Source organism: Emys orbicularis, chromosome 1 (genome assembly GCF_028017835.1).
Source record: "Emys orbicularis isolate rEmyOrb1 chromosome 1, rEmyOrb1.hap1, whole genome shotgun sequence".
Classification (NCBI taxonomy): domain Eukaryota; kingdom Metazoa; phylum Chordata; order Testudines; family Emydidae; genus Emys; species Emys orbicularis.
Window position 1 is genome coordinate 127505232 of NC_088683.1, and position 10468 is coordinate 127515699.

At 39.2% G+C, this 10468-nt stretch overlaps 1 protein-coding gene across 1 annotated transcript; it reads right to left on the reverse strand.

Moving 5' to 3' along the window:
• Positions 1-1734: 1734 nt before the first annotated feature.
• On the reverse strand, positions 1735-9359 carry SPX (spexin hormone). The gene is made up of 6 exons (XM_065409915.1): positions 9354-9359; positions 8335-8415; positions 8146-8203; positions 6394-6456; positions 5116-5199; positions 1735-1793 (listed from the first exon to the last, which is right to left on the reverse strand). Exons 1-6 carry the CDS (start codon positions 9357-9359, stop codon positions 1735-1737), a joined length of 351 nt encoding a protein of 116 aa, XP_065265987.1.
• Positions 9360-10468: the final 1109 nt, after the last annotated feature.

The following is a 10468-nucleotide window of genomic DNA, read 5'->3' on the forward strand; positions in this document are numbered from 1 at the left end:
GCAGTAGTTAGCTGTCATACTGAAAACACGAAGGCTCCAAGAACAGCTCATTTCCAAGTAAGGTAGACCTTTTATTTATTTTCATAACATTGGTAAGGAATTGTCCACACTAGTGGGCATGGACCTACAGTAAAACATAAAAAAGTCTATTAATCTTGAATATAGCTAATGTTTTGCTGTAGCTCTGAAATGTTCAGACACATGAAGGTTAGGATAATCTAACAGATCAGTAGATACATAACCCCTCTACTTTTCTCCAGGGTACAGTACAACCCCAGTTCGTGCCAAACAATAATTTAGAAACACCTGAGGCATTCAGATTAGACTTCATGCAAAGTCCTTTGAAGTAAATAAAAAGATTCCCATTGACTTCATTTGGGCTATAGCTGAACCCATACGTGGGATTCTGAATGAATGGCTGAATGAATGGAGTGATCTAGCACACCCCGCCCCTGGGTGATTTAACTCTGTTTCAAAAACCAGGATTTGTTCCTGGTTCATCTAATCATTTCCCCCCAAACTGATTAAAAATGTAACTAATTACCAGAAGTATCTATCAACGCATCAAAAAAATTAATTCCTCCATTATTTCAGCTGCGTTGTTTTCGGGCAAGTGGGAAACAACATTGCATTGATTGCAGATTAGTGGCATTAATCAGTGTTGACATCATGAGATAGATCACAGGCAAATGGTTTTGAAAAGAAAAAAAAAGAAACATCGTTGCAGGGACACACGTATCCTGTGGCTATTCTTTAATTACAGAACTCCAGAAGACTTTCTGGTAATTACCATATAACTACATAGCAATGTGAAACATGTCCATATCAGTGTGGAATAGCAATTAGCCAATTCAAGTGTAATTCCCATATTGCAGCTCAGAAAGCAAATAAGTACATAAATCAATTGCATAAAAAATGTGTAATTACATATATTTTTGTGCAATTTTCTTATTGCCATGTGTGGCTAGATTCACTGCTGGCACAACACAATGAACTTCAACTGATGACAGTGGTGAATTTATCCCATGACCGTTAGGAAGGCTCCCAATCCTGGTAAGAATTACACATGTGCATATCTTTATACACTGTGAGTAGTTTGATGGAATTCCTCCATTATTTTGAGTAGTTTGATGGAATTACTCACAGTACATAAAATATAAGCATATATTTTAATTTTGCAGGATTAAGGCCTAGATAGGTAGCCTGTTGATTGTTCGCTACAGTATGAAATATCTGCAGCAGAAATCACCTGCTTTGCTGCCCCATATACTAGATGCATTCTAATATTTCATTGATTTAACTGGAACATCAATAGACTGCAGGTGGATTTCAGGACCAGCAATGTGGTGGTTACAGAGTCAACTGCTGTCATAGGTTAAAAAGTGTTTGCACGCAGAGTTGGCTGGAATATGGTGAAAGTTTTTCCATGAGAAGATTTTGGAAAAATTATCAAAAACAATTCAATGTTGATGTTTGGGTCCTGTAAGCTAAGATGTTCCAGTGGTTTTTAAATTGTGGGTGGCACGCAATGTGGTTTAAGATAGGAAATCAAATTTAAAATAGTTTCCGTAGCTGAACAATAACCTTTAATCAGTTTGCATTCAAAATGCAAAAATGAGTCCAAGCTTTATTCCTTCAGAACACAGGTGGAGTCAGATGAATCAGAATGTTTTGCTTACATAGACCATGGGTTCAAGGGAGATGAACAGGCATGTTGATGCAACTTGAAATCTTTCACCAGTTTAATAGATTGTCTGTTAAGTATCCAGGGTGATCATTGGTTTCTTCTTCAGCTGAAAGACAATAAAGACAAGATATGAGGGGAGTAATGAGCTGCATGAAAAGAAAAGTCTTAAAACACAGGCAGTTCAACTTCTAAAGTGATAGAGAAACCTGAGACATAACCCTATTATATGTAACTACCTGGGAAAAGCAGGGGGTTTTGTGATGTATGTAGTGATGATTATGTTTTCTGTGTTACTGGACTTTTAAATACATGAAGTTTGCCTGCTTGCTAGAAGCCAGGGCTATATATTATGTCAGGATGGAGGATCTTAAAGACAATGAAAGAGAAAACATTTCTAGGAAGGAGACAGCAGTGTATTTGTTCTTTCATTGGGCATTCTCTTTAATCAAAAATAAAAATCATCTAGGTTGAAACTGTATGCCTTATTCTATGGACTCTGACTCTGTCATCCCCTAGCACAGTAAAAGAGCATGTTTTTCTGCATGGGGTTTTCATAAAAGCTGTAACCAGACTCTTCACACTAGAGTTAAATGATAAATCAGAACAATCAGAAGAGTAAGTTTGGGGGTATAGAGGAGGGGGAAATGCATGTTTTCTGTTGAGATTTGGGTCATTTAGCAGTGGAGGGGAAGGCTCTCACACCAATAGTAGATTGAAAAATGAAAATAAAAAAGCTGCATAAAATTGTGAAATTTCTAAGTATTTCCATTTCACAGATTTCAGAATTTGACCCATTTTTCATTTTCTTGAAATTTTTTCCTCAAAGTTGTTTTGTTAAATTTTTTTGCTTATCCAAATGAAAACAAAAGTCTGTAAAGTTTATGATACAAATGGCAATGAAAAAGTTACAGTGAAAAAATCAATTGGTTGTTTTTGTGGGAAGATTTTTGTGTGTGAAAAACTTAGCTCTGATAGCAAGATTATGAAGGACAGGAAGAAGAATGAGCTAGATGAAAAGGGGGAGCATGGAGAGGAATAGAAAGAAACCAGGGGGGCCAGACCCGCAACTTGTAAAATGTCAGAACTAAAGCAGGGATTCTCAAACTGGGGGTTGGGACCCCTCAGGGGGTTGCGAGGTCATTACATGGGGGGTCGCAAGCTGTCAACCTCCACACCAAACCCCGCTTTGCCTCCAGCATTTATAATAGTGTTAAATATATTAAAAAGGGTGTTTAATTTATTGGGGGGGGGTTGCACTCAGAGGCTTGCGATGTGAAAGGGGTCACCAGTAAAAAAGTTTGAGACCCACTGAGCTAAAGATCTGGCCCAGGGTCTGTACGAGTAGTGTAAGCTCATGGAAGATTTAAGATCAAGTAACTTTGAACTGGCTCTTGAAGTGAAGGGGAAGCTTGGGGGATGAGAGGTTAAATGGTTACATAAGCACTGTATCTTGACAGCTACATTTCTGTAACAATCTTTTGTGACACTAGAGCCATGTTCAAGTATGTTGACCACCACAATTAAATCCATGTTGGGTGACATTCACCTTTGTGCAAAGGGCCAACAGAAAACTTACACACCACTTAAGTCCCACTTTTTATTTTGAGGGCTTAAATGATTCATAGGTTTTGTACTTGCCCTGTACAAAGGAGTGAATTGGACTATAAGAGTCTTACCTTCCTTTCTGATTTCTTTGCAAAGAAGAAAAGTGCTTAGGGCTCAATTCTATAGGGGGAGGAGCACTCTGGCCTTAGACTAGCACAACACGTATGTATGCGCTTATCTTTAAGGAAGTCCTGTTGACCTGTTTCGGCTTTTGACGGTTTAATTAAGCACATTTTTAAACACTTTGCTGGATTACAAGCAAAGCGCTCAGCACCTTGGAGGAGCAAGCCCTTAATAAAGATAAGGAACTGGTGAGTTGTGACAATTAACATTTCCAGCCACACATGCTTAATCAGGTCTGTCGTATCTCCTATTTTCTGGTTACGAGGCTGACACTGGTTGCTTTTTCCTTGTGAGCAATAACGAACTAGAAAAATACAGCTAACTTTCTTTTACAGGGCTTGAACTTTATATGGTTTCCCTCTGTCATTATTAACACACAAGGCCAAATTCACTAGGTTAAGCAGGTCCACCTTCAGCCTGCACACTGTGTACAAGATACTATGTTTAATATTAAGAGCTTTCACTCGGTTCTGCCATTTTTTGCTCAGGCAAAACCCTCATTGAATTTTTAAGTTGATGGGAGTTTTGCCTGATGCGGAATGGAAGAACTGAACACTTTTCTTAATATTAAGCACAGCATATTGGGAGTTTTGCCAGAAAAGGACAGGACTGGGCCCAGTATAAGTGAATACATATAGCGTGAGATTCTGTGCTGGGCTTGTTTTTACTATGTAAAGAAGGTGTGTTCTTAACTCATGTTAGCTAACCCGAGGCAAAATTCTAGCGAAGACAAGACAGTTTGTAGTGTTCAAATGAGTTAGCAGGTTGAGTTAGAGGCTATGGGAGAGTATAGAGTTTACCTTGACTTGCTAACACATGTAAAAACTACAGACTGCCTTGTCTCACTAAGGTTTTCCCTCGGGTTAGCTAACTCGAGTTAAGAACACACCTTTTTTTCATAGTGAAGACAAGGCCTCAGAGGCAGAGCATAGAATTCACTGCCCATGAGAGGCTAAGGGGACTTTAAGACACCTTGGTGCCTTCCCAATCCCAGGCTGTTCCTGGGACTGGCAAAACCCCCAGCATAATTTACACAGCTCTGGGTGCCTGTCTAAGTTATCACAGCCTCCCGGGGCTTCCTATGGACCACAGTGCTGCTTGGTATCATCACAGCTCTGCGTGCTGCAGCCCCACCTCCTGCCCCAGCCTTGCCCTCAAAATACCCCCTGCGCCAGGGCTATTGTGGGTCCTTGGGAGGCAGCCTTAGAGCTGTCATCCACAGTGCCTGTGGTGTGGCTTTTAGGGCTTTTTTACATCAATCCAACCCTTTTACCCGGTGTAAAGGAGCCAGAGCCGGGGGTACAGATCTCACCCATGAACTGTATTCTGCAGAAACAGGAACCCAAAAGAGGAGTTTGCTATTGCAAAGTCAAGTCACTATAAACGGTCCCTAGAGCCCAAACAAACATGTGTGAAGATAACAAGAAGTGAGTCCAGAATTATGGTGGCTAAATTAACCAACGGAAATGAGAAAAGCAAACAGCAAAGCAGGATAAGCCAACATTTATCCTTCCATCAGTTCTCAGACATATGTCCCAATCTCTCTCTTACTGTAACTTCTAATACAATATACTCGAGGGCATAGTTTGTGCTTGCAATCAGCCAAATGAGATCTTCTCAGATTTATTTTAAAGCATTAATAAATAGAGTATTCATAAACCTCTTAGAAGCTCAGAGAGTAAAATAAATGATGCATTTACCTTCTTGTGCTTTCCGTAAGGAGTTAAGAAATAGTTCTGCAGCCTCCGACAGAGCTATAGGATTTGTATTTTGGCTGCGTGTTTCTGGAGAGACAAAGCCAACACACTTTCTCAGATCTAAACCTATACCAATGAAGCACAGTTAGCCAATGTGTGTCTGCAAAGTTGCTGCATTTCACATTCTGCCCTGGCTTTTTTTTTAATCTTTACAACTTGAGAACAAAAGGGACACTTTTAAAAATATATATATTTTTGTAGGCTATTTCAGTCACTTTCTATACAATTCTCTGCCCGAAAATAGCCCATTAAATCACTAAGAGAAAACAACCTCATAATCTACTTAAAGAGAAGGAAACAAATGTAATTCTTCCTAAAGCCCCCTTACAGAGTGAAAGGTACATTCTCTTTTTGCATACATTCATTATCTAATTGTAAGGTTCAGTTTGCACCATAAATATAGTCTAAATGAATGTTTTCTCTACTGTCATAGTTTGACACGTTACAGTAATCAAGAACATACCTTTATTTTATTTTATTTTTGCCAACAGAGATAGAAAGTTAAGGGGACTGCTTGTTCTCTCGCTTATACAAAGTAAATCAGGAATAATTTCATGTAAGATGATGCATTTAAACTGGCGTTAGTGAGAGGAGACTCAGGCTGTTAGTCTTTCCAATGAGATTTTTGAAATAATTGAACTATTCAACTCTTAATATTCACTGCTCCTTTGAATTTGATTCTAACAAAACAAAACATTAAAAAGTAGCTTCTCTCAGGCTTGGTCTACACTAACCCCCCAAATCGAACTAAGGTACGCAACTTCAGCTACGTGAATAACGTAGCTGAAATTCGAAGTACCTTAGTTCGATCTTACCTCGGTCCACACGCGGCAGGCAGGCTCCCCCGTCGACTCCGCGGTACTCCTCTCGCCGAGCAGGAGTACCGCAGTCGACGGCGAGCACTTCCGGGTTCGACTTATCGCGTCCAGACAAGACGCGATAAGTCGAACCCAGAAGTTCGATTGCCAGCCGCCGAACTAGCGGCTGGGTATAGACGTACCCTCAGTTTAATTTTTTCCATTGAATTACCTCTTCCTCCCATGAGAGAATGTTTTGTTTACTGTTAAACTGAAGCTTTCTGCATTTCTTATGCACCTGCTGTTCACAACCACCTGATCAGTTATGATGCACATCATTTTTGGGAAGTGAGTGAGGGTTATGGAGATGGAATAATATAATAGTTTTTCCCTTTAAAAAAAACACATTTCCAGATGAGCTTACCTAGCTGCAATCTGTCATAGAGGTCCTTCCTCTGGCTCTCATCTGAGATGAATCGACGTCCCTCTAATAAATCAATGGGAAGGGGGTGAAAACAAAACACCATACCCATGTGAACCATAACTAGAGATCCCTAAAATAGTAATTTCAAACTGTTTTACAATAATGTTTACACAACCATACAAACATTCTAGTGATATATAACTCCAGCTGCCTGAGAGCCGTTGATTTCAGCGCAATCTAAATCATAGAACAGAATGTTTTATCTGAGCTACATTCTGTTCCAAAGGGCTGATGATTTTCAGCCTTTTCCATTGTTTTATTAACTTATTTATTAGGAGTTGCGGGTGAAATTTACCAGCTTCTTCCTTCACATGCCTTTGCTGCTCTACATCCCTGACACTATAAATCAACTGCTTTTAAAGGAACATTGTCATTTTTAAAAAAAGAAAATATGTGATACTGCAAACAAATTACTTTGAATGTGTCAGTAATAGTAATAAACAGATTAGTAAAATTACAACACATTATTAAAAATAACAGTTTGTTTTTATACCAGGGGCCAAATTCTCTGCTGGCATAAATGGAGGCAGCTTTCTTGACTTTGGTGAATTTTCTCCCATTTGCACGAGCAAATATTTTGGCCCTTAATTTATTTTTTAAAATTATTTATGCTGTGTGCTTTCTGCATTTCTATGAGTGTAGACCAGGGGTAGGCAACCTATGGCACGCGTGCCGAAGGTGGCACGCAAGCTGATTTTCAGTGGCACTCACACTGCCCAGGTCCTGTCCACCGGTCCGGGGGGCTCTACATTTTAATTTAATTTTAAATGAAGCTTCTTAAACATTTTGAAGACCTTATTTACTTCACATACAACAATAGTTTAGTTATATATTATAGGTTTATAGAAAGAGACCTTCTAAAAACATTAAAATGTATAACTGGCACGCGAAACCTTAAATTAGAGTGAATAAATGAAGACTCGGCACACCACTTCTGAAAGGTTGCCGACCCCTGGTGTAGACTATGAAATCGATTTTTTTTTTGGCTGTAGGAAGGTTTACTGTTAGGTTCTCGTTGTATTGTTTGGGTGGCAAACACAATCCAAAATGTTTATTTTGTTTAAAAAAAAAAAAAAAGCTGTTTCCACTGAATTGTTTAAAATAATGGTAAAATTTCCAAATTTGATTATTAAACACTATTCCTTTAATGCTGGACTAACAAAACTAGATTTACACAACGCACTACCAAGAAATAGGTAACACTGCCATTCCATCCTCCATAGCAGATGTCTCTTGTGGTATGAATTTCCAGCACAAGCCAAAAGGTTTGCATTAGAAAATTCTGCTACCCTGTTGTTTGTGGAGATGCTTTAATAAAGCACAGGAGAGAAAAAGGAATACTTAAATATATCAAATGTATGTTAAGTCTTTTAAAAATCAGTTTCAGAGGGGAAAGTCATTTTTTCCAGCAGATTTAACAACCAACCCGTAATTACATTCCCTTTGGAAACATTTAAGCATTTTTTGTTCCAAAATTACAATTGTTTTTCTTCACAAAAAACAATAGCAATGTTTTTAAGGTAAGAAGGCACAGTCAACACAACCCTATGATCCTCTGAGCTTCCATCTCCACTCCCCTGCCCTGCTATTTAACACTGCTCCGTTTTCTGCTTGTGTTGAACAAAGCATATAAAGAATAATCCATTGGTAGAGAAGTTACATTCTTTAAAGCTGAAATAGCTTGGGACTTACGTGCACCCTTTAAATAGAGCATAGCCTGAGGAGTCCAGTTTCTTCTTTGGAAGTGACCCTTCACACCAAAGGAGAGAAAAGTGACCTGTTACCACAGCCCTGTCACTAACAACAAGCACCACCACTTTGCCAACAACCACCTGTGAGAGTTATTAATGCATGTACATTCATTCAGATAAAGCACTTTACCTGAGGAGCACTCCAGGAGTAAGAGATGAAAGAAGCTGCAAGGAACAGGGCCATGGCAGAAGCTGTCAGTCTACGCAATCCCTGCACAGGACAAGCAACCACAAACACATGAGAAATTGCATCCTCTCTGCTCAGGCATCCTCTCTGCACAGCTTCATCTTCTGATGTTATTCCAGACCCCCTTTGCTTCTAAAGCCCCTCTCTTCCACTGATTACATCATCTCAGCCAAGCCACATCAAATTTAAGGAGAGGTTGGATATTAATATCAGACCATGTGAAGTTCACATATGGATGTAAATTACCATTGACATGAGAACTTTGTGTGCTTTCTTTTACAAATATGCAAGGTCCTCAGACACTGTGGTGATGGACATGGTCTATAAACCCAGAGAGAGAGAGAGATTAGATAATATATATCACCAGTTTTCACTAAACCCTGGATGATAATGAGACGATAGGCAAATATTTCTATATTCCAATATAGGGGACTTGGCATTTCAAAAACAGTAAGGCAGATCACTGCTTTCTTGGTAAGTAAATGTTGTTAAACTTGGTGTGAGATTTACATCAACCAGGATATTGACTGATCATACAAATGTTATTATAAACACATATTAAAATCTTGGGTTTTGCACACTGACCCAGCACTTGCAAATGAATATACCGAACACAAATCCTGTGTAAAGCAAGCTGAATCTCTAGTTTGTATACACAAAGCAAGCCTTGTTTTTCATGCATTGATGCATGTGACAAGTAAGTGATAGCATACAGCTATTATGATTCACAGATGTTTATTTGATCCTGTGTGTTTTAGAAGTCATTGTGCTATTAATAGTTTAATCTGTTTGGTTTACAGTACACTGAAAATCATTATAACATTTGTACTTGTTTTCTAACTTAAAAAAAAAAACCTTACAAACCACCCCCTGTTGTTCCTAAAATAATACACACAACTAAAACTGTAGGAGAAACTACTATTTACCAAAATGTTTCCAAGTATCAAAAGCTTCTGACTTACCTTCATACTTAGTTCCCCTGTAAATCAGTAGTCTTGGATAGGATGAGCTAGGATTGTGTGTTAAAAGAGATTTGATCTGGTTGCAAGTTGGGGTTCCCTTTTTAAGTCTTCTGAGTGAAAATCCCCACCCCCTTTACAGCAGAGTGGAGGAGTCTAAAGGGACCTCTTGTCAGCCCTGGCAATGGAGAAGTAGAAGGTCTGATGCCTCCTCAGGGGGACTTGCAGGGAGTCAGGGAAATGATTGAAGGGCGGACCCCACAGACATGGAAATTCACCGCATTAGCCAGGCGACTTTCTCAATACATCAATATCACCGCCAAAACTTCTCCCACAAGCTTCCCAGTAAAACCTCACTGTCATGAAGAAGGATCAATAACCGCAGCCTGCAGCAAATATTAATAAGGCTAACGAGCTCTTGCTTTGGGTAACCTATCTATGGTGTATCAGGTTGGCATTGACTGCGGCGACTAAAAAGCGACCCTGCCGAAAAGTTAGCAAATTATTCTCAAGAGTCACAGTCTGCCAAGGCGTGAGAAAAGAGAGACTGAAAAAAGACAGCATGTCCAGTGGAGCCAGTTTTAATGCTGGCTAACATAATAGGAATAAGTCTCTTGTTCTTTTTTTCTGTCTCACTCTTGCCTATGGTTTTGTTACAGCCAAGCAAAATCAAAAGGATAAGCAAACTTTTTAAACCATTAAGCCTTACTACCTTTGCAGTCTTGACAGTCACAACTCCATGGAGGGGTTGGAGTAAAAGCCCAGTTCATGAGCAGTTAGAGCAAAAGAACGACGCAGACAACCATGAAAGAACGGGAATCTGAAGAATTAGGTGTCAAACCCTGATATTAAGGGTCCTTTTATAAATGATTAATAGATGTTACAAGCACATTAAATACATGACAGGTGTGTGTTACAGGTTACTATTAGTGGGTTCTAGCCCACGAAAGCTTATCCCCAAATAAATTTGTTAGTCTCTAAGGTGCCACAAGGACTCCTCGTTGTTTTTACTGATACAGACTAACACGGCTACCGCTCTGAAACCTATAAGGACACTAGTAGATGTAATAGAATGATATAAGGCATGGTTATAAGCATCTTATTGGCCTTTTGGATTC

What these genes read in the sequence shown, in the direction of transcription:
- SPX (XM_065409915.1), bottom strand. An exon ending in GCTCTATTTAAAGGGTGCAC is followed by an intron (nt 6,457 to 8,145) that starts GTAAGTCCCAAG and finishes TTGATTTATTAG; the next exon opens with AGGGACGTCGATTCATCTCA. An exon ending in CTATGACAGATTGCAGCTAG is followed by an intron (nt 5,200 to 6,393) that starts GTAAGCTCATCT and finishes TTGTCTCTCCAG; the next exon opens with AAACACGCAGCCAAAATACA.